The sequence below is a fragment of the Monodon monoceros genome, unplaced genomic scaffold, assembly GCF_005190385.1.
Source record: "Monodon monoceros isolate NGI ecotype Baffin Bay Population unplaced genomic scaffold, NGI_Narwhal_1 Super_Scaffold_1, whole genome shotgun sequence".
NCBI classification, from domain to species: Eukaryota; Metazoa; Chordata; class Mammalia; order Artiodactyla; family Monodontidae; genus Monodon; species Monodon monoceros.
Genome location: NW_021703765.1, coordinates 72,843,045 through 72,869,718, shown reverse-complemented (window position 1 = coordinate 72,869,718; position 26,674 = coordinate 72,843,045). Strand labels below are relative to the sequence as shown.

The 26,674-nt window shown below is 51.0% G+C and overlaps 1 protein-coding gene across 2 annotated transcripts in view; it reads left to right on the top strand.

Moving 5' to 3' along the window:
* The first annotated feature begins 8,351 nt into the window (after positions 1-8,351).
* The window catches only part of RBM19 (RNA binding motif protein 19), a 123,663-nt gene continuing 105,340 nt past the window's right edge, over positions 8,352-26,674 (top strand). For both annotated transcript variants that reach the window (XR_003793353.1, XM_029222045.1), the window contains exons 1-14: positions 8,352-8,474; positions 10,662-10,844; positions 11,223-11,348; positions 11,531-11,569; positions 11,851-12,043; positions 13,245-13,453; positions 15,083-15,163; positions 19,503-19,581; positions 20,517-20,588; positions 21,608-21,811; positions 23,187-23,317; positions 24,129-24,250; positions 24,688-24,784; positions 26,348-26,458. Coding sequence is in view for 1 of the 2 variants with exons in the window: in XM_029222045.1 (XP_029077878.1) it covers positions 8,439-8,474; positions 10,662-10,844; positions 11,223-11,348; positions 11,531-11,569; positions 11,851-12,043; positions 13,245-13,453; positions 15,083-15,163; positions 19,503-19,581; positions 20,517-20,588; positions 21,608-21,811; positions 23,187-23,317; positions 24,129-24,250; positions 24,688-24,784; positions 26,348-26,458 (1,683 nt within the window). In the remaining variant the exon portion in view is untranslated. The remainder of the gene's footprint in view (positions 8,475-10,661; positions 10,845-11,222; positions 11,349-11,530; positions 11,570-11,850; positions 12,044-13,244; positions 13,454-15,082; positions 15,164-19,502; positions 19,582-20,516; positions 20,589-21,607; positions 21,812-23,186; positions 23,318-24,128; positions 24,251-24,687; positions 24,785-26,347; positions 26,459-26,674) is intronic.

Below are 26,674 nucleotides of genomic sequence, written 5' to 3'. Positions count from 1 at the left end.
ATATATATATGTATAACTGAATCACTTTGCTGTACACCTGAAACATTTTAAATCAACAATACTTCATAAAAAATTAAAATTAAAAAGAAAATCTAGCCAGTAAGCCTGGGATAAAAACCCATCAAAACTGACTTTGACTCAATCAGAAGGGAGGATTTCTAGTATAAACAACTGGTCTACCCACACTGAGCATCCTCTCCGCCTAGCCCTGTCTTAATACTCATCACGCTGGATCACAGGGTCTCTTTTTCTTTCTGTCGCCCCCTGAGGAATGTGAACAACTGGAGGACAGGAACTGTGTCCCGCAATCTTGCTCAATCAATATTTGCTGAGTGCTAAGTGGAATCCAGCCTCACTGGTTAATAGCTCTGTGCTCTTAGCCTCGTCTGTAAAATGGGCCAATAAAGATACACGCCTTGTGATTTGGCTTAAATGCATTTAAAGTGCTTAGCGTGATTAGCATAATCCATCAGTAAATGGTAGCTTTTCATTATTATTTTGTGAGTGTTGGTTTTATGGGCTTGTCGGCTGAAAGGGGAGTTTTCTAGAGGCTGGAGAAAGTGTGACGGTACCAGCTTGGTAGCCCACTGCTCTGCCTCGATGCTCCAGAGCGGGAGTCTGCCCACCCCTCCATCCTGGCCCCTGAGAGCAGAGCCCAAAGAGGGAGCTGATCAATCACCAGGACTTGAAAGGCCAGTCGGCTTTCATACACTGTGTCCTCCCAGTGTTTCTCTTAGCTACATGCTAACACCCGTTTGTTTAGAACTCGCAGCAAATACATCTCAGAGAGGACTTTGATCCCTGGCAGCTGTGTGAGTGAGGCTGGGTCCCAGGGGCAGACAGAGTCTGGAAAGGAGGCAGGCTGGACTTGCCTCTCTCATGCCCTCTGGGCTTGGCACTTAATTCCCCAAGCCCTGCCCCAGTGTGCTGTCCTTGTAGACAGAATCAAAAGCAAAAGCCCGAGCTCCAAAGTCAGAGGGTCTCCGGTTCACATTCTACCACTTTCCAGCTGCATGATTGTGGGAAAGTCGCTCTACCTCTCCGGGCATAAGAATAGTTCTTGAAGCCAGTAGTTCGCACAGCAATAAGTAAGATCGCACATGGAAAGCCCTTGGGATGAGCTAGGAACTTAACAAGTATTTGAATGGGCAAGTACTTTGCCTCTGCTTGTGAGAAAGGCAGTACAACATTGTAATTAAAAGCACAGGATCTGGGCTTCCCTGGTGGCGCAGTGGTTGAGAGTCCACCTGCCGATGCAGGGGACATGGGTTCGTGCCCCGGTGCGGGAAGATCCCACATGCCGCGGAGCGGCTGGGCTCATGAGCCATGGCCGCTGAGCCTGCGCGTCTGGAGCTTGTGCTCTGCAACGGGAGAGGCCACGACAGTGAGAGGCCCGCGTACCGCAAAAAAAAAAAAAAACCCCAAAACAAAAAAAACTTCCTAAAATAAGCTCCAAGAAATACAACTGTTGTGAAAAAGTCTCCTATGTGGTTTTCAAATCATGTTCCCCTGAAAATGTAACAATTTCGCACTTTTTTCAGAATATTACAGAATGTCCGTTTCCCAACACCATCACCGATACTGATTATTATATATTTTTAATTTTTACCAAATCAGAAATAAGTTAATCATTAAAGATAACTTCAAGAAAGTGTTCCAGAAGCATCGCACTGTGAGGTATATATGTTGTCCTGTGAAAGAAAGGAAAATCCATCAAAATATGGGGCTGTCCTGGGAATGGGAGGTCTTTGCTGAGAGCACAGAGCTGGCGCGCTGGTTAGGGTCCATTGACCCCCAGACCCTACCCTTATCCATCCTTCACCCGCCTGTTGGGCTCAGCCAATGGGAGGCACCATCAGGCAATCGGAGGCGGGAGAAAAGGCAGTTCGATCCCACCCACACCCAGCTTGGACCGTGTCATGAGACAGTGGCTGAGTCTCACTGTGCCCATACTCTACGTAGCCCCCGGTCGCCCCCCTCCCTCCCTCTACCTCTTCAGTCCTGGAGTAGCAATGTCTCTGTATTAGTGTCTTGTGACTGCTGTAACAGATCACCACAAACTTGAGAGTTTAAAACAGTATGCACTTATTCTCTCAGTTCTGGAGGCCGAAAGTCCGAAATCCGGTTCACTGGGCGGACACCGAGGTGTCAGTGCGGCCAAGCTGCCTCTGGAGGCTCTGGGGAGGCTCCGTCCCTTCCCTCCTCCAGCCTCGCGTGTCTGCCAACGTTCTCTGGCTTGTGGCTGCATCGCTCCCACCTTCAAGGCTGCGCCTTGAAATCTCCCTCTTCCCCATCTCGCATCGTTCGTCTTCTCTGTGGGACTCAGATCTCCGTCTGCCTCCCTCTTCTAGGTACACACAGAAATCTCAAAATAATCACATCTGCAAAGACACTTTTTTTTCCTGTTCTTTTTCTTTCTGTCTTTTCTTTTCTTTTTGCCACATAAGGTAGTATTCTCAGTTTGCAGGGATTAGGACGTGGCTATCTCGTGGGGGGCCATTTCTCAGCCTGTCGCATGCATATCCGTTGCCTTTGATCCTTGGCATCTCCTAACCCTGCCCATGACTCTGTAGATGGTCCCTACCTCAAACTATCTTCAAGACCTCCATGGTCTTTTCCCTGCTTGCTACCCTGACCAGCAGTGTCCTTGCCTTCCACCCCAGACAGAACTCTCCCTCTTGCTTTCTGCAGTTAGACAGCTTTCTTGCACTTCCTCTGGGTTCAAATCCACTTGTTTATCCAGAAATATTTACTGACAAACTAGCCAGGCGCTCCGTTGAGCAGGGTTCTGCTGGCAAGGATGCAGGGTTCTGTCTCCCTAACGGGGTGAAATCAGGAATAAGCCCCACCCATTGGGACCAGGTTAGGCCCGTATGTCTGGGGGCCCAGTGGACAGTGTCCTTGAAACCTTCCTCTCTGTGGATTCAGGTTCACGAGGATTTTTCTCCTTGTTTCCGCTGCTCTGAACGTGTTTATACATGATCCTCTGGCGCTATCTGCTGGCCAATCTCTAGAACTGCAGACAGGCTTTCTAAATGGGCAGCCCGAAGACCCGATGAGTAAAGAAGCCTCTTACCCAATAAGGAAAAGCAGGAAAAGGATGGGCGGGGTGGGGGTGGGACATGATGGACATTAACAAGAGCACTGATCTTGGGAACAGGTAGCACCTGGAAAGGGAAGGAAGCAGGAGTGCGCAGAAGGGGAAGTCAGGCTGTGCTGCGGTGTCACAGGAGGCTTCAGCTGACCTTCCAGAGAATTCTGAAGATGGGCTGAGACTTCAGGGTTGCCCCTAGTTGGACAAGGAAGCTGGGCTTCTATAACCGCTCCCCCACACACATCACTCAGTCACTGGACCAGGGCCACGCAGGACGGGGTGAGGCAGCCTCCTGCCGCGGAGGAGGAGTCCTGCAAACCATCCTGAATTCATGGAAGGGGAGCTGGGGGGCCCTTCACATCACCCACCCGAGCGAGCAGAGGCAGATGCAGCCTCTGCCCAGCGAGGCTTCCGTCTGGGGGCAACAGGCATCAAAAATGTGGACAAGCGAATATCTATGGGATGACAAATGGCTGAGGGAGGTGGAGGGTGCTTTCAGAGGCCAAATCAGCGTGGCCCTAACGTAGATTGTGGTGTCCTCTCTGAGGATGGGGCATCTAAGCTGAGGCCCCAGGGATGAGCTGGACTTGGGCAGCTGAAGAGTTGAAGGGGGAGCCCAGGATATGCAAAGGCCCTGGGGTGAGGTGTCTGTCTCCGAGGGCTGCTGTAACACATCACCACAATCTGGGTGGCTTAGAACAACAGAAATGTATCCTCTCACAGTTCTGGAGACTACAAGTCTGAAATCAAGGTGTGGGCAGGGCCATGCTCCTGCTGAAGGCTCTGAGGGAGAATCTATGCCTGGCCTCTTCTACTCTGATGGTTGCTGGCAAATCTCATCTTGTGGCTGTATGACCCAGGTTCTGCCTCTGTCACCATGCAGAACTCTCCCTGTGTGTGTTTCCACGTGGCCTCCTCGTAAGGACACCGGCCATTGGAATGAGGGCCCACCCTAAATCTAAAATGACCTCAAATGACCTCATCTCCAGATCCTTCACTTAATGACATCTACAAAGACCCCATTTCCAAATAAGGTCACATTTACAGGTTCCAAGGACTTTGGGGGTGGTGGGACACAATTCAACCCATGGCAGGTGAGAACAAGGTTTGCACATCTGAGAAGCAGAAAGTGGCTGGTATGGCCAGAGCTGAGTGGAAGGGGAGCAGAGGTCAGCAAATGGACCTCGTAGGACCTTGAGGCTGAAGTCAAAAAATGAACTGTCTTTTCAAACCAGATCCTCTTTGGTAATCGGGTAGCTGTCACCGGGGGCAGTGGAGTGACGAGGCCATGTGTCTCTCTGGGTGTGTGGGGCTCCCAGAGAGCGTGGCAGCACACGGGCCCCGCGTCTTCAAGGCTCAGATGTGGTACCGCTGCTTCTGCCTCATTCTGTTGCTTAGTACCACTCTCCCAGCGGGTCCTGATGCAAGAAGAGGAAATGGGCTCTCTCACAATGGGTAGAACTCTGAGGCTCCATGCCGAGGATGTGGAGAAAGGGAGGGAACAACGGAGGTCATCCTAGCACTCGCTCCATCAGAGCTGGATTGGAATCGTGGCTGTATGACTTCTGAGTTGTGACATTTACATTTCCCTTTACTCCTCTCAACAAACAAACGTGGGTAATAGCTAGTTTACAACACTGTTGCCACGTGGATCAGGGACCACGTCCAACAAAATGTGGAGTCCCAGCTCTTCCTCCCCAACTTAATCACATCATTGCCTTAAGCCCCTTCTCCGCATAACCCTCCAAACAAGTCAATTGCCAGCTTTCAAGGCTCACCGCCTCCAGGAAGCCTTCCCTGATAGCACGCCGACCCACCATGACCAGAGCGCTACCTTTGGAAAGCCTTTCTAAACAAATAAGTGATGCCTAAAATGCTTTGGGGCGTTACCTTTTCTACTTAAAATGTCTCAAGCCCCCAACCCATGTGCCCCAAAGAGCCCAGCTTCTGAATTTGGTAAATGAACTAGATTTTTTAAAACATAGATCAAACACTCACCCCTTCCCCCAGCCATCCTGTTTGCCTTCCCAGAGGAAATCACTGTTACCAGTTTCTCGTCTATTCCCCCAGAGATAGCCAAGCACGGGATCAGTAAACATTTTCTATAAAGAGACAGGCAGTCAATAGATTCGGTTTTGCAGGCATATGGCCTTGGTCGCAACGACTCACCTCTGCTGTCTCCAAAAGCAGCCACAGACAAGACATAAGTGAACATGTGTGACTTGGTTCCCATAAAATTTTATTGATGGACAGGGAAATGAGAATTTCATATCATTTTCATGAGTCATGCAACGTGATTCTTCTTTTGATATTTTTTTCAACCACTTAAAAATGTGCAAACCCTTCTTAGCTGTGAGGCCAAGACAAAAAACGGCAATAGGCCACATCCGGCCCAGGACACGGTTTGCTGCCCGGCGTACAGAAGCAGGCGTGCAGAGAGACCCCCGCGCCTTTCTTTTCTGCACCAACGGGAATATCCTTGTGCACCGTGCTTTTTGCCCTTTTATAATATGCCTTGCCAATTATTCCACCTCTATAAACACTGACCTCCTTCATCCTTCTCTTATAATCTTCAAAATGTCTTTTTAAAGAGATAGTTAATAAGCTCTTTATTTTAGAATTGCTTTCAATGTACGGAAAAGTTGTGAGGACACTCGAGTTCCCACGCACCCTGCAGCCAGTTTCTCCTACTGTGAACATTGCTGTGGTACGTTTGTCACAAGGAACGAACCCACATTGATGTGTTATTACTAATGGAAGTCCGCGCTGTGTTTGGATCTCCTCAGCTTTCCCCTGATGTCCTTTTTCTTTTCCAGAATCTCATCTGGGACCCCACATTCCATTGGGTCATCCTGCGTCCTGAGGCTGTTCCTGGTTGTGTCAATTTCCCAGACGTCGCTGGTTTTGGAAGACCTCCACAATTTTGAAGAGTTCCGGTCAGGGATTTTTGTAGGATGTCTCCCCTCCCACCCTATTGGAGTTTGTCTGACATTTTTTCGTAATTAGACGCCTCATGTGGAGGAAATCAAGGGTCTAACTCTCTCTCCTCTCTCCATCCTCCAACCCTTCCAAGATCTCTCCCCACAGCTGGCCTTTCCCTGGTGGGACATTAATTACTGCAGAGCCTAGACAGACTTCTCATTGCCTGAGTACATTTGTGAAGGCAGCCGTGATTGATTGGAGCTAGTTTAGATTTTATATTTACCTGCTTTTTTTTTTTTTTTAAATCCCCGTGTCTAATCAGAGAGCCCAGCCTGGTGGGGGCCAGGTGCCCCTGGATAATATTTGGTGGGAGAGAAAAGGAGGCCGGAGACAAAACGGGAAGGCAGGAAAGCAGGAAGGCTAATAATAATGTTACAACCTAGCTGTTTATTAAAAGCCCAGGGATATACAGCCCAGGAACGGTTCTTCCTTTCTCCGACATGTGGGGACCATATTTTCTTGGCCCAGAGTTGGGTTGTGCGATTAGCCGAGAGCATTCCATTTTCTTTTAATACCTTTGAAAGGCCTTCTGATTTGTGAATTTCTTTAGGGAAGGCTACGTTTAGTTGCACATTTTAATAAAGGCAGTTCCTGAAAATAATAAAAGAAAAGTACGTGAAACCAGGCCTGGCTGGGCAACCCACACTTGCCCTCTCATAAAGGGCTAAGATCTCAGCACTGCCTCGTAAAGCTTGCTCCAGCCTGTTCTGACCAGGGTTGCGGTGTGCAGAAAACAACCCCCTAATTGTCATTTAATTAAAGAGCAGTTTCATACATATCAATAAATAGCTGTTGAATAAAAAATGACTTGGAAACACAGTGACCTCTTGTCACCTACTCTGGGCTTGAGGGTACATTTTTACATGGGTGTGTGTGTTTTCTTTGAATAGACAGTCTACTGTAAGAGGTGGACAGGGCAAAGTCTGACCTTCAGAGTAACCTACTACCAAGCAAGTAAATCCTCAAGTAATAGGTTGAAGAGACACGCCCACATCCTTCTCCTGGAACCTGTGAACACGACCTTACTTGGAAAAGGGTCTTTAGAGACATCAAGTTAAGGATCTTGAGATGAGACCATCCTGGATTTAAGATGGGCCCTACACCCAATAGCAGGTGTCCTAACAGAGAGAACAGAGGGGGAGATAGATTGATTCAGACACCAGAGGAGAGAAGACCACATGAAGACAGAAGCAGAGGTTGGCGTGATGCAGCCACAGAGCCAAGGCTCCCCTGGAGCCCCCAGAAGCTAGGAGGAAGGGTCCTCCCTCAGAGACTCCAGGCACAGCTCAGCCCTGATGACACTTTGATTTTGGATTTCTGGCCTCCAGAACTGTGAGAGAACACATTTCTGTTGTTTTAAGCCACTAAGTCTCTGGAAACTTGCAGTAGGTGGTAGGGAACCAATACACCCCATAATCGTATGTCGACTGAAAACAAAAATGCACAATCTAAAAACTGAGAATTGTGTTTTGTTCAGCAGACTTACTGAGGACTTAAGCCCAGGAGGATACAGCTTCTCAGATAGCTCTGAGGGACTGTTCCAAAGAGGTAAAGGAGATGACAGGATATATGACTTTTTCCGCTGGGGGGAAAAAAAAATGTAGTTGAATATCAAAAGATTACTGCTTGGGCTTCCCTGGTGGCGCAGTGGTTGAGAGTCCGCCTGCCGATGCAGGGGACACGGGTTCGTGCCCCGGTCCGGGAAGATCCCACATGCCGCGGAGCGGCTGGGCCCGTAAGTCGTGGCCGCTGAGCCTGCGCGTCCGGAGCCTGTGCTCCGCAACTGGAGAGGCCCCGGAGAGGCCGCGGCAGTGAGAGGCGTACCGCAAAACAAAAAAAAAAAAAAAAAAAAAAATTACTGCTAATCACAGAAACAGACATCTCGAGTTAATGATTTTAGCACTTTTAGTGTGGGAAGATGCAAGAGCCGAGGCTCATTGAAATTATTCCTTTGATTGCATCTTAACTATCTTGGGCCAGGATCCTGTTTAAATACAGGAAGTGGCTAAAACGATTTCTGAGCCTGAGCAGAGCTAAAACGCTGTTCTGCCTACGGGCAATCCCCCGCCAATGTTAGGGACCAGCGCCCCCTGGCGGCCTGGCCACTACGTTGGTCTCTCCAGGCGCCGCCAAACAGCCTGTGCCGGCGCAGAATGCAAGCGCTCAGGCCCACCCCTTGGAGGGTGTAACTTCCTTGGGTTGCTCTCTTTGGCCACGCCCACTTCCGGGGCGGGCTACGCCTGGAGCACGTGACTTGGTTCCGGCTTGCGGAAGATGGCGGCGCCCAGAGCCGTAGCGTGAAATTTGGTGGTGGTAGTCGCAGGCCGTTCGTGCTGGAATCACAACAGTGGGACCGTGCGCCATGTCGCGACTGATCGTGAAGAACCTCCCAGATGGGGTGAGTGCAGAGCCTGGACTTGAGAATCTGAAATTGGGACCAGCTAGGAGTTGGAGGTTGGGAGGGAGGTGCCTGGGGAGAACTGAGGGGCTTTCGATCTCGGGAAGGATTCCCGGAGGATTCAGAGCCCGAAAAGGGATTCTCGGCAGATTCCCCGTTGACATTTGGGAGAGAGGGACAGTGCCTGCTCAGGGTTTCACAGCCGGCCCGATGGTACGTGATCCCAGCCAGACACCTCCTTCCCCGGGACATGCCAGCCCCCACGCTGTGTCGAATGCCTTGCTCCCACAGCCCTCTTGTCAGTCGCTTTTTTGGGTTGACTCGTGACTGGGTCAGACACTGCGCCTGTATCCCTCTCCCACTCGGGACACTGCCTGGGAGGAAAGTGGGGAGCAATAGACTGAGGACCTGCGTTCCAGTTCCCACTCCCGCCTCTAGAGAAGGTAGGAATAAATAGTCGAAGAAAACTGAGTGAGTGTGCAGGGCTTTAAACAACTTATCCAGTAAGTGGGGAGGGGTGCCCCAGTCATACCTGTCTCCGCCTAGAGTCCGCACGGAACGTGGCACGTGGTAGGTATCCAGTAAATACATGCTGAATAAATGAGTGAAGAAATAGTTGAATGTGTGGTGTCAGACGGTTAGTGCGTTGTGCCCAAGTGAATCATCCGTACCTATTTCACTATGACTTTTCTTGGACAGAGAGCCCCTACACGACTGGTGTGGCCGGTATACTCATTCCCAGAATACAAAATGTGCCGTTTGGATGGCATGAGAGATCTTGTGTACTCCTTAGAAAGAGTGAGAACATAAAGCCAGTTCTGTTTCATTGTTGTGGTTTTTTAACTTTACTTTTTCCGCCCCCTGGCGGATGGGGGGGCACCTATCATACGATTTTTAAAATTCAGTATAAAACGAGAAGCACAGTCTTTTTTTCCATCCTATTCTCCATCTCGCTCCAGGAGTAACCATCTTTACGGCTTGCATCTCTTGACAAGTTCCTCATCTCAAAACCCTTAATGTAATTACATAGTAAGCTCTCAAAGCGTTAGCTACTGCTACTACTGTTATTAACTCATTCATCAAACAAGACGTGCAATGGTAAGAGACACAGCCGTACTGAGAAGCAAAATGAGATGGTAGTTGAGAGGGGAAGGAAGGGTAGCCGTGCTAAAATCCTCATCCATCAGAGTGAGGCATCAAGAGACGCTCTCTAAAGTTGACGGATGGATCAATAATAGATATTTTTTAAGTGTACTATTTAGAATAAATGATGGAAGAATTAAAAACAATAAATAACAGGGTGGAGGGAAGGGATAGTTAGGGAGTTTAGGGTTGACATGTACACGCTGCTGTATTTAAAACGGATAACCAGCAAGGACCTACCATATAGCACAGGGAAATCTGCTCAATGTTACGTGGCAGGCTGGAGGGAAGGGGCGTCTGGGGGAGAATGGATACATGCAAATGTATGGCTGAGTCGCTTTGCTGTGCACCTGAAACTATCACAGCATTGTGAATCGGCTATACTCCACCATAAAATAAAAAGTTTAAAAAAGCCAATAAATAACAGAGACTGGAAGGGAGGAATAGATGACGTAGGTTTCTTATTTTTCTTAGTGGGAGTCAGTAGATAGTCATTGGGTAAATAAGCCAAGAAATGAAAGTGAGAGCTCAGTATAGGGACATAGAGCCATGCTTATGAGGAGTCCTAAAAGCAAGCTATAAAGATAGCTTGAGAGATCTTGTGTACTCCTTGTGGTAGAAAGGATACTCCTTTCTACCACAATTAGCAGGCACTGTGTAGTTTACCATTTCCTCAGTTCACAGGTCATTGTGACAGGCATTTGTTAGGTGTCTGCTTTGCAGCAGCCATGATGCTGGGCTGCTTGTACGATAGGTCTCCTTAGCCTCCTAGCAGCCCACAGGATAGAAAGGTTTCAGTGCAGTCATTCTGAGTCTTGATTTCCTTATCAATGAAGTGGGGAAGGGCCTTGCTCAAGGTCACACAGCGAGTAAGTGTTGGAGCCAGAGCTGGAACCGGGTCCAGCTGCAACGCATGCTCTGCAACCGCCCCTTCTAAGGTCACCTCCGGGGAATCCCAGGGCCTCAGGTTTCCAGCCCTTTTTGTCCCCTTGGCTCTGAGGGCTCCCCGGCTCCCCCCCCCGCATCGTCCCCCTTCCATCCTAGATGAAGGAGGAGCGTTTCCGGCAGCTGTTCACCGCCTTCGGCACGCTGACGGACTGCAGCCTCAAGTTCACCAAAGGCGGCAAGTTCCGCAAGTTCGGCTTCATCGGCTTCAAGTCCGAGGAAGAGGCCCAAACAGCACTGAACCATTTCAACAAGAGTTTTATCGACATGTCCCGGATCACGGTGAGTGGGTGTGAATCTCACCCTCTCCTGCCTGTCAACAGCGACCCACTGGCTCTTTCTCTCCACGCTCAAGTCCAAAGCCTGTCCCCTTCCAGACCGTGACATCTTTGGTCTTCCTCACTGTTCTCAAGCTCCCATGCTTGTGAATCCCCTGCAGCGTTTGCGGAAACAGTTTCCCCAGAGTTTCTGATTCTGTGTGCTGGGGGAGGGGATCCAAGAATTTGCACGTCTCACGGGCTTACAGGTGATGGTGATGCCGCTGGGCCCAGGATGAGAAGCGCTGGTCTACATTATTCGTCCACTCGCCCAGTCAGTGGCTGAATTGTCTGTGCCGGGCGTGGTGGCAGGCGTCATCATCCCCCTCTCTGTCCCTCGCAGGTAGAGTTCTGCAAGTCGTTTGGGGACCCAACAAAGCCCCGAGCCTGGAGCAAACATGCCCAGAAAACAAGCCAGTCCAAGCCCCCTCCGAAAGACAAAGACTCCATCTCCCCAGAAACTAAGAAGGTGCGTGGATGGTCACTCCTGGCCGCATCCGGGTGTCAGCAGGGTGGTCACCCCAGGAAGGCAAGGGAGGGGGAGGGACCTGAGAATCCCTCTCGGATGGTTCCTGAAAGCAGCCCTCCCAGGGCAGTGCGTTTCCATCTCCTTTCATCGTGACCCTCACCACCTGTGCCTTCTGTTTTTAGGATGACAAGAAGAAAAAGGTAGCAGGTGCACTGGAGAAGGTGAGTCTGTCCTGGTGACAAGCGGAGGGTGGGCAGTGAGGGCGGGCCCGGCGGGCAGTGCCTTGCCATGGCTGTGGCTCCTTGGTCTTTCTGTCTGATGAAGAGTCCACGCCGCCCTCCCTGGGACTGACCCAGCTGGCCCCAGAGGTCCTCTAGAGACTGGGGGAAATGGCCTCGGAAGATGTGCTTACCCTCTGAAGAGTTAGCAAGGGTGAGCCCTGCCTGAGCCTTCTCTGCCCGTTCTCCCTCCTTCCTGCCTCCCTGCCGCCCGGCACCTGCAGCTGAGGGAAGATAACGAGTTCCAGGAGTTCCTGTCGGTTCACCAGAAGCGGACGCAGGTGGCCACCTGGGCGAATGATGCCCTGGACGTTGAGCCCTCGAAAGGGAAGAACAACTTGGCCACAGACTACCTGAACTTCGACTCCGACTCAGGGCAGGAGAGTGAGGAGGAGGGAGCCGGAGAGGCCCCAGAAGGTAAGGGTGTGGCCCCTACCTGAGTGTGCGCCCTGCAGCGCCCGGGCCTGTGCGCACGTGACCTGGGGCCCCTCCGCCCTGGGCCCAGGAGACAGCGAGTCAGACGCTGCCCCGTGAAGCAGTGATTATCCCGCCTGCGGGTACTTCGGCTTTGACCGATCCTGGTTCCTTATTCAGTCAGTTGATTACTCACTCAGATATTGATTGAGCACCAGCTGTATGCCATGCGCTGCTTCAGGCATTGGGGATATAGGAGTGAGCAAAAGACAGGGAATCCTGCCCCCGTGGAGCTGTCGCCCTGGTTGGGGAGAGAAACAATAAAGACATTGGTCTCCTATTTAGTATATGATGTGAATACTGGTGCTGCAGGGAGAAAGCAGGAAAGGGAGGAATGTAGGAAAGGGGGACGGGAGAGTCACCGGGTAAGGCCTCCGAGGAGGTGGCCCTTGAGCACAGGACTGAGGGAGTGAATCTCTGTCCTCAGAAGAGGGTCACGGTGTCATGGGGGGGCCGTATGGACCTGTGAGCGATTGTGGCTCAGCATGGTGAGTGCCGTGGTCGTGGGGTGGGAATCGACTTTGGTTAAAAGGTGAGGGAATGAATTTAACCTGAGTTTTATGGCTGGTAAAGTCTCTGCAAAGCTGGGATCCGAAGGACTCACTGGGAGTTGGTGCGACTCAGAAGGGATGGGGTGAGAGAAGGGGTTCCAGGCAGAGGGAACAGCATGGCAAAGGCGCAGAGGGAAGGAAAAACAGGAACTTGGAGGGGGGTTCCACATGGCTCAGGGTGGCTGCAACAGTGGGAGCCGGTGAGAAGCCAGTGAGCTCACCGGGCCCGACGAGGAGTTTGGGTTTCACCCTGAGAGCATCTGGGAGCCCCTGGTGTGTTTTGATCAAGGAGTGAGAGTCCTCTCTGTAGGCTCAAAAAAGTCACGCAGCCTCGCAGTTGGCGAGGCTGGTGAGGGAACCCCGAAGTTCTCAGTGTGTAGCACAGAAACTGTCAAAACTCCATCAGTTTCTCCCCACTTGACGGTATTTATTCAAGGACCTACTGGGGACTGGCTGCTTGGCACGGGGCCCGTGGTCACCTCAGGCTTGGCACCTTACATGCCACCCACCAGTCACACCCCCATGCTGTCTGCTCTCCAGCCCTCTTGTTTGCTCACAACCATCACCGGCTCCCAACCTCTCCGTTTTTCCAGAGGAAGACAGCAGCCTCGAACCCAAGGCAGCCACACGGAAGGAGCTGTCGGACATGGATTACCTGAAATCCAAGGTGGTGGAGGCCGAGTCGCCATCCTCAGAGGAGAGTGAAGATGAAGCCGTGAACTGCGAGGAAGGGAGCGAGGCCGAGGAAGAGGGTTCCTGCACCCCTGCCGCCCGGCAGGACAGGGAGGCGGCCCGAGCCGAGGTGCGTGTGCATCGGGGTGAGCTTGGGAGCCTGGGGAGGGAGGAGGTCTGCTTGGCCCTCGCCCACGTTCCCTGCAGCCCCTTTGTCGGGGCCTGTAACGTCAGGGAAAGACAGCTCAGCGGCCCAGAGACCTGTCTTCAGGTCTCGGTACTGCTGCTTGCTTGCTGTGTGACCCTGGGCAAGCATCTTCCCTCTCTGAATTTATTTCCTGTCGCTAACGCAGAGGCTGCCTGCCCCTCTTGACTTGGGGGGGAGGGGGGCGTAAATGAGCGGAAAAAGTATCCCAAGCATATTGTACTTCGTAGTTACTAGCAAGGTAGACAGGTGTGAGTCCGTAATCAACAATAATGGATGAAATTAATTGAACACTTACTACATGTGAGGTTCAGTACCTGGCATGTCATTTGTCGTTGAACCTCATGGGAATCTTGGGGGATGGGGATTCTTGTCCTCTTTTACAGGTGAGGAAACTGAGGCCCAGAGAAAGGAAGTGACTCGCTCAAGGTTTCGGCTGGGAAGCGGTGGGGTCAGCACCCAGACCCAGGTCTGCTGGGCTCTGGAGTCTAGGTCATAAACGTGGGTGCTTCCTCTGGGGATGGCCGCCCTGTCTTCCACCCGGGGGTCCACTCTGCTTAGGGCAGCTTCACACATCCTTTGGGTCTTCATTCCTTCATCTCCCTCCTCCTCTTTCTCCTTCCCCCTCTCCCTCCGTTCATTCTCTTTCCCTTCTAATTGCCACCTCCTGTCCTTTTCTCCTAGAGATTCTAAAGAGGTAGTCGAGTGTGGCTAAGTCAGGGAGCCATGGGTTCAAATCCCAGCCCTGATGTGGAGTAGCCATGGGATGGGGTGAGGCGCTTCTCTTTGGGCCTCTGATCTTCATCATCTCAGGTGATGCTCAGCAGAGCACTGGTCTCTGTGTCCAGTTTCCAAAACCCCTGCACCTGGGTGTGCACTGGAAATCAGAAGCTCCAGGTTTCAGGGAGGTACCCCATAACTTATACGGGTCCATAAAAGCACAGGACTATTTCTGCAGTGAAGCTAGAAATGATTGCTCATCTACTTGGGATAGACGTAAACCCTAAATTGTGACGTAACAGCTCAGAGTGGGCTTTGCCGGCAAATGAGTCTAAGTCAGGGCAGGTTTTGTTACCAAACGAATTAACCAAAAGATTAGGTTTCTCAGAGCTGTTTCGATTCTAAAACTACAGAAGACATCCCAAACCCTGTAAGATTGTTTTAAAGATTCAAGAGGACAGCTGTGTCTGCTAAGTGCTTTGCACAACATCTGGCACAGAATACGCCCTAAATAAATGGTAGCAAATGTCACCGTACCTCAGGGCTCCTTCCCAGGCTCTGCCCCTCCATGTGGCCTGGCACCCCTGTGAGCAGACCCCCAGCGAGCCGGCCTGTGGTTTCCCCCGTCATCTCAGGGGCACATGGAGGGTTGGCACCGCCTACCGCAGGCTCTGGCCAGACTCCGCGTCCTTGGCAGGCACCACGCTTCCGGCATTGCCAGCTGGCCCTGGCGCCAGGGGCCTTGCAGCGTTCACTGCGATGCCCAGGTCGGCACCTCCTGCGGCTGCACCAGGGAGCTCACTGTGGCCGTTTCTGTTCTTTGCCGTCACTCAGACCGAGACACCAGCCAACCAGAAGGAACGCTCCACCACCCACACCGTGAAGCTGCGGGGAGCCCCGTTCAACGTCACAGAGGTACGCGCCAGTAATGGGACGGGGTGAGGAGCCCCCGGGGAGCAGGAGACAAGGGTGAGGGTCCCAGGAGCCTCTGCTGCACGGGAGCTTCAGGATCAGATGAGGACTTCAGCTGGAGGGAACTGGGGGCCAGAAAGACTGATACATAGGATCTTGGGCATCGTCACTGTCGGGAAACAGGGCCGCCTATATTGAGACCAAGAAGGACTGGTCTCAGTCACCAGTCATCTATGCTAGGGGTGGGCATACTTCTTCTGCTAAAAAATTTAAAAAGGACCAGCTAGTAAATACTCAAGGCTTTGTGATCAGTATGGTCTGTGTTACGACTACTTAACCCTGCTGTCGTAGCACGGAGGCAGCCCGAGGTGAGAGGTGGCCAAATAGGCCTGGCTGTGTGCCAGTAAAACTTTATTTACAGAAGCAGGCAGTGGGCCACGTTTGGCCTGCGTACTGTAGTTTGCTGACTCTGGGTCTACACAGGAGAGAACACTTTGTCAATTTCCCTCCTCATGAAAGTAGTAGAAGTTCAGCATAGGAAATGTTTTTTAATGTAGCTAAATAACAAGAAGTAAAAATTACCTATCACTATAAATTGCCAACCAAACTGTGTTGAGAGAGAAGTGCTAACCAGATGGGGTACCAGGATGCAGAGCTAATTACCTACAGGTCTGATTACTATAGGAGTAAAGACTGTCCCAGGCAAACTGGAGCAAGCTCCCCTCAATCCCCCACGTCTATATCCCATACACTGACAACCAGTAATAAATTCTGAGTATATCTTCTTAGACATCTTTTTCTTTGTATAGAAACGTTCACCTGTGTTTTTCTTTTTTTTTTAAAATTAATTAATTAAATTATCTTTGGTTGCGCTGGGTCTTCATTACTGCGCCTGGGCTTTCTCTAGTTGCGGCGAGCGGGGGCTACTCTTCATGGCGGTGCACGGGCTTCTAATTGCGGTGGCTTCTCTTGTTGTGGAGCATGGGCTCTAGGCACGTGGACTTCAGTAGTTGTGGCACGCGGGCTCAGTAGTCGTGACTCGCGGGCTCTAGAGTGCAGGCTCAGTAGTTGTAGCGCACGGGCTTAGTTGCTCCGCGGCATGTGGGATCTTCCCGGACCAGGGCTTGACCTGTGTCCCCTACGTTGGCAGGCAGATTCTTAATCACTGCACCACCAGGGAAGTCCTGTGTCTTTTCTTTTTAAAAAGCAATCCTACAGTAGGAACTATTTTGAAACTCTTTTCCTCCCTCATCACATTATGTCATAAATATCTTTGAATATTGAATATTTTGCTACAGCATCATTTTTCACGTTGCGTGCTATTCTTTACTCTGGACACACTGTGTTACGCTCACCCAACCTCCTAAATTGAGACATGGGGATTGTTTCCAGTCTTCTGCTGATTTGAATAATAATGCAGTCAGCGCATTTCTTGAGATCAGAGGTCAACAGATGTTTTTCTATCAACATCATTTAGTGCATATTTTAGGCTTTGTGAGCTATATGGGCTATTGCACTTTTTTTTTTTTTTTGATAATCCTTGGAAAATGTAAAAACTATTAGCTTGCAGGCTGTGGGCAATATTTGGCCTGTGGGCTATCGTTTGCCATCCCCTGCTGCAGATGAGTACTGCATTAAGCACATCCATGTATTCAGTACATTTTTAAGGCTTTGATACAGAGCGCCAGTTGCCCTCTGGAAGCCTGGCCGGTTTATACTCCCTTAGCAGAGAATGAGAGTGCACAGTTTTGTGAACCCTGGGTATTAATCTTTATCAACGTGACAGGTCAAAATGGTATCTCATTTTGATTTATATTTTCAATTATTAGTGAGGTCAATCATTCACGTTTGTATATCATGTGTGTATCCTCTTTTGCAAAGTGCCTGATTATATTTTATGCTCTTTTTTTCTCAAAGTACTCACTTCTTTTGAGTCTGTATATTTGCTAATTATTTTTTTAAATAAAACTTAATCGGATTTCGGAGTAACAAGCATTTGGGTTCTACTGGACTATCTGAATTGTCTGCTAATTTAGAGTCAGAGTTCTGTCACTACCAACCATGCAGAAAATCATGTGCTTCAGTGGGGACGGGGGACATTAGATGGACTTTTGCAAATAAATACACAAAAAATGGTCACTTCTTTCCACAAACGGTAACAAAATGTAATGGAAAAAAAGATTACTTGTATGAAAGAGAAAGAAAAAAAGGAAGGAAGGAAGGGAAGGAAGAAACGAAAAGACAGTCTATTTCTAGATATTCTAATGAAAATTATGTATTGGGGGCTTTATAGGTATTCTAATAAAAGTTTTATAGGTTCTATATAAAGAAAATGTTCAATTCCGCTGAGGGATTTAAAAGAATGCTTACATAAATGTAAAGCCATACATTCTTAGAAAGTAAAAATGCCAGTTCCTCCCTAATTAGTGAATAAATGAGTAAATTCAGTGGGATCACAGAGTTTCGTCAGGATTGGGGGGGTGGGGGTGGGATCCCGGAGAACAGCTGGGAACATCCTGTGGGAATAGACCCTTCCCCTGCAAGATGTTGAAACATGTTTTAAAGCTACAGTAATTAAAACAGTTTGGTTCAGGTGAAGCTGTTGACAGGTTAATGGAATAGAATCGAATTCAGAAATAGACTCACTTATGTATAAGCATCTAATTTAGGATAGGGTGTCTCATATCAATGAAGAGAAGAGAGATTTTTCTATAAATAGTAATGGGACAACCAGTTAACTTTTGTGAAGAAAAAAAAAAAAGGTGGAGCCCCGCCTTACTCCTCATAGCAAGCTAAATTTCAGATGCATCGAGGATTTAAGATAAAAAACTGAGACAATAAAAGTTCTAGGAGAAAGCATTGAATTTACTTGTAATCTTGGAATGAAGAATGCCTTTCTGTATTCCGTATCCTGTAATAAACCGTAATGGAAAAGAATGTGAAAAAGCATATGTATACATACACATATATACGTGTATGTACACACATATATGCATATACACATACATATATATAAGTGAATTACTTTTCTGTACACCAGAAACTAACACAACATTGTAAATCAACTATACTTCAATTAAAAAAAACAAAAGAATGCCTTTCTAAGCAGTTTGCAGAACTTGGTAGTCATAAGAAAAAGATGGATTAATTGACTAGATAACATTTAAAACTTCTCTAAGGCAACTTTTTGTCATAAAGTCAAAAGAGAAACAGCAGACGGACAAAACCTGCTTCTTTCATTTACAAATAGGTAAGTAGATATTGGGACTTACGTATGACCCAATAGAAAAGTGGACAAAAGATAGGAGGTCTTCTAAGAGAAAGAATTCAGATGGCTGGGAAATAATGCCTGAGTTCACTCACAATTAAAGAAATACAGATCAAAACAGGAAGGTTACATTTTTGCAGAAAAAGTTCAGTAATAAATTGTTTCACGCACTGTTGGGGGAAGTTTGCGGTGAAGCCTTTTGGAAGGCAATCTGGAAGCATCAGTCAGAATTTAAAATATACGTACGTACCTTTGACCTAGCAGTTACCTTGCTGGGAATTTGCACTACAGGCGAATCATCCAGGTACACCAAGAGGTCAGTGCAAGAATGTTCATTGCCGCATTTTCTAATTCTTATTTTATTTATAAATTAATGTATTAATTTGTGTCATTTTATTTATAAAAACAAAAAACTGGAAACAATCTCTACGCTATATCACTAGAGAAGTGGTTAAATTAGTGGGTCTCAGCTGGGGAAAGTCCCCCCCCCCCCCCCATCAGGGAACACTTGGCCCTGTCTGGAGGGCCATCAAGGTGATCTGGGCCTTGCAGTTAGGACCATTTTTGTTTTCTTCTTGGGGCTTTTCAGCATTTGCTAAATTTTGTACTCTGTGTGTTTGTGCATTTTTAAAAACGAGTTTAAATCACCCTCATGTCCAAAAAATAGAGAAGTAGTTAAGAAAATTGGGAACCATCTACAACAGTACTCTATGTGTATCATCCCCGTGAAGTAACATGGGCAAATAATCATGCTTTGATGAGACGTGAAGAAGGCTGGATTTAACCCCAATTAAGTAAAAACGTAGTTGGGAAAAAAAAGATCAGAAGCAATACCTTAAAATACTAATGGTGCCATTACTATTCTATATTTATACTCCTTGTCTCTTCTCCAACTTAAAAAAAATTTTCTTTTCCAAGGCGGTTTTAATTTACGATGGAGAAAACGTGTATAATTTAGAGGAAAGAGACTACAGAAGATGAAACACTTTGGTGTCCTTTCTGAATTCAGAAATTTGACCCATGTTTCTTTATTCGGTTTGCACTTTTGGGAAAAAACTTTTCTTCTCCTCACAGAAAAATGTCATGGAATTCCTGGCACCCCTGAAACCGGTGGCCATTCGAATAGTGAGAAATGCCCATGGAAACAAAACAGGTAAGGTCTGGGCTGTTTCGAGGGGGCTGGAGAGGCAGATGCTAGAGCTGGAAGGTTGGGGCAGTTGAACCGTGGAGATGTTTGGAGGGCAGCTACTTTTTTTCCTATTTGTGGTCCCCGCTTCTGTGGATGTGGTGAAAGTGCTCAGGACAGGGGTCTGCCTCTTGTTCCCTGCCGCTGGCAGCCTAGTATGAGGTTTTCACCTGTGCAGGCAGGGCCCAGCCCCCAGGCCTGGGGGCTCAGTAATGACTGCGGCCTTCAGCCCAGATGCAGGGGCCCACCGGGGGCTCAAAGCAAGGGGAGGCCGTGATCAGATTCAGGATGGTCCCCTGGCTGGTGAGGGAAGGGTCCAGGGGCAGGGCCCAAGGACAGGTGGGCTGTGTGGGGGCTTTTGCAGTCCCCCAGGGGAGGGTCTTGTGATAGAGACCAAAACCCACAGGCTTTGGCGCAGGTTACGGCACTGCCACGCGTTAGCTGTGTGTCCGTGCGCACGTCCCTTAACTCCTAGAAAAGTGGGGAGGCGAGGTCTCTCGTGTTTAGGGAAGACTCCACATGCTTGTCTGTGCAAGTCAGGGCCGCGGGCACTGACGGGCAGTCACTGTGGAGGTGGCCCCTTGGTGCCAAGCTGGGTTGCAGCACCGCAACCACAGGCATTTGTCCAGAGAAGGTCAAAGAGCAGGCACTGGTCAGGACAGGGTGAGGCTGGGAGGCAGGCCAAGGCCCTCCCATTTCTGAACGCTGCCTACAAAGGGAAATTTACCTGGGGGGCATCAGGGAGTGTCTGTATTTTGGAGATTGGGTGAAAAGTACAGGTTCCCCCCCCCCTTTCTGCTCAGATTCCCCCAAACACCTAGCACAGTGTGGGTGTTCCTCCGTGACTCCCACGATTGTCTGCAGGGCCTGCAGACCTTACCTTTGTCGTGGTCCTTTCTCAGGGTACGTCTTTGTGGATTTCAGCAGTGAAGAGGAAGTGAGGAAAGCTCTGAAATGCAACAGGGAATACATGGGTAAGGATGCTGGGCGGCCCCACGCCACGTGGTGGCAGGGGTTCGTTCATTCAGTTGCTCTGTAAGGTTATATTGAGGGCCTGCTGCGTGCCTGCCGGGCACTGCCCTGGGCACGGAGGATACAGCCGTGAGCAGAACAGACCAAAGTCCCCGCCCTCCTGGGGCAGAGATTAGGCTAAGTTTCCTGTAGAGGAAACTGACATCAAGAGGGGAGAGACAGGCGGTAACCAGAGGGGCCGTGCTGTGGACAGATGCAGGAGAGGGCCAGGATTGGAGGAGGCGCATTTTAAACAGGATCATGTCAGCTTGGGCCACACTAAGCCGGCGACACTGGCACAAAAGCCAGAGGGGTAAAGGGAGCCAGCTCTGGCTTTGTGGGGCGGGGCCGTTCCGGTACAGGGAACAGCAAGTACAGGGAACAGCAAGTACAGGGTCTGGAGCTGGGAGGTCACCTGAACAAGATATCCGAGGACGTGCTCTTTGGCCTGTCCCTGGTATGGACAGGTGATTCAGGTCCAGCCACTGACCCCTTGTGAAGACACAAGTTCTGTTAGGGAAGAGGAGAAACCTAAGCAGTCTTGCTAGCAAGTCAGGTGGTAGGTATTTATTGAGCACCTACTGTGTGCATGTGGAGGTGATGGTGGTGGTCATGGTCTAATCAGGTGCCCGGGGCAATGCATGGACGCAGTTCAGCAGCAGCACAAGGTGGCTCTTCAGGGTTGGGCTGTCACATGAGATGATTCCCAGGGCAGTGCCAGGGGCCGTGCCCTGGAATTGGGAGGATGCAGCCCCATGGGCCAGGCGGCCCAGGCAGGCTGCCCCCGAGCTAAAGCCGAGCTCGCAGGATAAGTGAGATTGAGGCCTGGCTTTGGCTGGGGCCGCCACCCTGGTTAACAGAGCCTGGTGTCTGGTGCTGTCACCAGCCACCTTCACCATGGCTTCCGGAAGGCAGCAACAGAGTCTGGAAGCTGGCAGGTTCCGGGCCTCCCCCGGGGCCCTGACTGCCTCTCCTTGTGCAGGTGGACGCTACATCGAGGTGTTTAGGGAAAAGAACGTCCCCGCAGCCAAGGTGCCCCCAGAGAATAGCACCAAACCCTGGCAAGGCCGGACACTCGGGGAGCATGAAGAGGAAGAGGACCTGGCCGACTCTGGGAGGCTCTTTGTGCGAAACCTGCCCTACACCAGCTCTGAGGAAGACCTGGAGAAGCTCTTCTCCAGATACGGTAGGGGCATGGCCTCCGGCTCACCACAGGCACCTGCAGCGGGTGGTCAGAGTCCCCATGTGCCTCCTGCAGCTCTTGACCTTGGGCTAATGACGGCCCCCTCTGGCCTCAGTTTTCTCATCCATAAAATGGGCCTCACCATCTCTGAGCTGCTGTGAAGATTCAAACAGTATGTAGACAGCAGAACTCGAAGTCCTAGATGGCATCACAGGCACCTTTCGTGGTCTGAACCCAGACTCCCTTAGCTTTCACTCACTAAACTCAGAACTGACGGAGTTTGGGTACAGTTTTCTGAGATGTCCCTGGTATCTGAACCCTTGCTCTGCTCTTGGAAGCCCACTCACTGTGTGTGTTGATATGAAGTGCTCCCCAGTCTGAACTCTCTTGTCTAAATAGTCTTGCTCTCCAGACCGAGCATCCGGATGCGTTTGCTAGTGAGGGCCATTTTCATTGTTGTCGTGGTTGCTAGCATTATTTTGCAGGACACAGACTTGAAGGCCTGTAGTTCACCTTGGCACATGGAGCTGTGCTTGTTTGTAAGGTCGTGGTTGTTGAAGGGAAGGAAGTTAGGGCTCAGAATGGCAGGGTGAGGTCTACATGCTTTTAAGATCCCCTGGAGCGTCTCCCCGCTTCTCTTCGGAGACCAGTTGTGGGTTGCAGGGGATCCGAGCTCGGTCGAGTGCTTGTCTTCTGGACAAGGAGGCCCTGAGTAGGATTCTGCGATCAGGCAAATTGGTGTCACCTCCTGGCCTGTGTCCTGCTGTCCTGTCGCCAGATCTTCCCGCACAGGCTGGTGCCCTGGTTTACGTGGCAGGGCCGGGCACTGGAGAGGGAGTCATCAATAGACTCGAAGTATCCATCCGGGAAGATAAAGCCCGGGAAGGAGGACTTGGTCACACCCTGGTGTTCAGAGTGGAAGGTGTATACTTTAATGTGAGCATCATAATAATATCCCAGCAGACACTTCTGTGGCCCTACGTCACCAGCAGGCACTGTTTAGTACATGACACGTATTAGTGCGTTTAACCCTCCCCGCCGTCCTCCGAGCTGGGTATTCTTAACGATACCATTTTACAGATGAGAAGCCTGAGGCCCGTAAAACCCTGTGGCTTGCCCGAGGCCACACGTATAGTATGTGATGCAGGAGGGTCCAGGCCAGACACCTCTGCTCTCAGAATAGACACACGACGGGTTGTGGAAGGACACCCTGACCCATGAGGGGGTCTCACGGCAGCCCCTTGCCACCTTCTGTCCTGGGCCAAGCGGCGGCAGCAGCTCCACGCTCTCCCTGGTTAAAACCCATAGCTTGACTAGTGCCCAGAGTTTTCTCACCCAGCTCTGGCCTGCAGGACACTGACGCCCTTCCTACCCTCAGGTCCCCTGTCTGAGCTGCATTACCCCATCGACAGCCTGACCAAGAAGCCCAAGGGCTTTGCCTTTGTCACCTTCATGTTCCCGGAGCACGCCGTGAAGGCCTACGCGGAGGTGGATGGGCAGGTGTTCCAGGTGATGGCCCGTGGGGTGGCGGGCGGCTGCCGGGCCCAGGTGATGGGGAGAGGCTGTGGGCGTGTGCGCGTGTGCGCAGGCACGAAACCACACCCACGCTTCTAGGGAAGCACACCTGATGCACGTGAAGCCGCCTCCTGATCCGAGCTGCCTCCAGGGGCAGGGTCCGCTCTGTCCTGTTCACGGATCTGTCGTTAGCTCCTAGAGGAGCACCTGGCCCATAGTGGGCCCTTAAAAAGTGTCTGTGGATTAAATGAACATGCTCTCTCAGAATACCACTTGGAAGCGGAAGGAGTAAGGAAAGAAAGAGTTTTGACCCAGTCATTGAAATGGCCACAGTAGAATATAAGAAACGCTTCTTTCTTCCAAATATCGTGCTTAGCACACAAGCCGAAGCCCCAGGCTGCCTCGCCTCCCTTTCCTGTTCGTTCGTTCGTTCATTCATTCATGATTTATTGATCCCCTGTGACTGCAGGCTGAACCTGGCTCCTGCCCGCGTGGAGCTCACACCCTCACAGGGACAGAGTCGGGTGGGGAGCCCTGCAGGTGTCACTTACAAACCGATCAGCATCCTCTGTGAAGCTTTGTCAGGTGTCTCCCGTCACAAAGTCAGGCCCCTGTGCCACATGGCCAGGCCCCTGTTCTGGGTTCAGGGCGGCCTTGTGGGCATCCTGCCCGAGGCCCCGGTCTTGCGACAAGGGTCTCAGTGCTGGGTCCAGCCCCCTCGTGGAGAGGCCGACATACCCGGGGCAGGATGTAGAAACGCCTGCCCCCTTCCTGTCTTTACCCCCTTCCCCTCGTCCTCCTTCAGGGCAGGATGCTCCACGTGTTACCATCCACCATCAAGAAGGAGGCCAGCGAGGACGCAGACGCCCCAGGATCATCGTCTTACAAGAAGAAGAAAGAGTCAAAAGATAAAGCCAACAGCTCCAGGTCCATACCTGCCTCTGACCCAGGCTTTGGCTGCCCTCGCCCCTCTTTGCCTAGCTGCCAGGGTACCCTGACTCCTCGTGGTGGCTTTAGCGCCTCATCCATAACTTTGCTGAGCCTCAGTTCCCTCATCTGCAAAATGGGAAGAATCAGTGGTGCCTCACTTTTGTGGTGTCATAAGGATTGAGTCAATGTAAGCAAAGTGCTTGGTCCCTGGTGCTGAGTAAGCGCTTGACAGACGTTAGGGCTTATTAATATCATCGTGGCTTTTGTTGTCTTCAGGCCCTGGTATTTGGCCCATGCCAAGTAAGATGGGGGAGAGGAGGCCTCGGGGACTTAGGAAGGCAGGCCCACAAGCGTGTTTCTTACAGGCTTTGCATCTGAAAACAATTGCCCCCATTCAGCCACGGTCTGACCTCTCTGTTCTGCCTCTGACTCAGCTCTCACAACTGGAACACGCTGTTCATGGGCCCGAATGCAGTGGCCGACGCCATCGCCCAGAAGTACAGTGCCACCAAGAGTCAAGTATTTGACCATGTGAGTGGGCGCCCTGTCTGATGTGCCCCCAGCTCTGGGCAGGGGAGGGGGTGGGATCGGGCTGGGGTTGTCCACCAGCTTGTTCTCTGGGGCCTCCCCCATGGCAGCATCCACCCTGCCCTGGCTTCTCGTGGGCGAGTGTGGAGCCACGTTGCAGAAAGGAACTGACGATGAGCACTTAGCGTGCGGTGCTCCTCTCGCCCCACTTCCCAGATGAAGAACTAGAGGCCCAGGGGCACAAAGGCACTTGCCCAGGGTCACACGCCTGGAAACAGGCAGAGGTGGGGTGACCCAGGTCAACCCGAATCCACTGCCCTTGCTCTGAACCACTCCCCAGAGGTGGTCCCACCCACTTCTGGGCCCAGCCAGCCCAGGTCTTTGAGATGAGCACGGGGTAGGTCGTAGGTCTCTGACCGTCCCCTTCTTCCAAGTCTGACCTTGTTCCTCCCAACCTTCCCCTCCGTCCATTTGGCTTCTCCAGATCACATACCTTCCTTTAAATGCTGTGTCTCCAGTTAGGCCGTGGCCAAGTTCATCTTTGGCAAAACCTGGGAGTGTGTTTTTCAGCCAGCAGGCAAAGGATATCCATAGATTTGGTCCATAAACTCGCTGGCCATCGTCATTTACTGCCCCTGCCCCATGCTGAAGGTCAGCGCTGTCCCCCAGAAATAGAATACGAGCTCCACACAGAATTGTAAATGTCCAAGGGGCCACATTTTTAAAAAGCAAAAAGGAACAGGCAAAGTTAATTTTCAAAGTTAATTTTTCAGAATAGAATCTATTCTATTAATTCGATACGGCCAAGATATTATTAGTTCATCATCCACAATATAAAAAAGTGACAGGCTGTCTTGCACTGCTTTCTTTCCCCTCACTGAGTGTTTAAAATTCAGTGCGTGTCTTACGCTGGGTTCGGACGCGCCGCGTTTCAGGTGCCCAGTGGCTGAGCTCGTGGGCACTGTGTTGGCCACACAGCTCTGGACCTCAGCCAGTCAGGAGGGGCTGCAGCTGGTTCAGATCCCACCAGTGCTCTGAGCACTGGGAAGAGAGCGGGGCCCTAAAGGGAAACAGTCCTGCTCTTCTAGAGCCTTCCAGCAGAGGAAGACACAGCTCATTAACAAAGGTGCCACATGTTGGCGTGATGGCTTGAAGAAGGCTTAAGCTGAGTAAGGGGAGAGGGTGTGAGAGTGAGGCAGGAGGCAGGCTGCTCAGGGGTGCGACATTCTAGCAGAAATTGAATGGAGGGCAGAGGTGAGCACACAGAAGCCCTCAGGTGGGAATGAACTTGGCATGAGTCCCGTACATATGACTGGAGGGGAGGGAGCAGGCGGGAGATGGGGGAGGGGAAGCTGGAGGGGAGGCGTGGGGTTCTTGATTCACCCTGACAGATGCGGAAGCCAGAGCCATCAAGCCAGAGTGGGTATCCACGGGGGGAGCATCCGCGGGGGCCATCCGCGGGGTCCAGCTCCGTGCAAGCCTCCTCCTCGGGCTGTTGGGAGATGGGACAGCCGACCTGTCACCTGCCCGACAGCCAACAGGGCATCTTCCCTTTCCCTCCCACAGGAGACCAAGGGCAGCGTGGCCGTGCGCGTGGCCCTGGGAGAGACCCAGCTCGTCCAAGAGGTGCGGCGCTTCCTCCTCGACAATGGGGTCAGTCTGGACTCCTTCAGCCAGGTGAGTGCCCGCTGGGCAGTGAGCCGCTCAGAGCTCAGCCCTACCCCCCCACCCCCGCCCCTGGAGAGCTGGGGGTGGAGTCTCACATCAGCGGATGTGTGGACGGGTGGGAGGGTCAGGCCTTTCAAAGATGATTAGCATTAACTTTGCAGCTGTCCTTAAGAGAGAAAGAAAGGTCATCAGCTCAGACTCGTGGCCCATTGGCCCATCGGACCT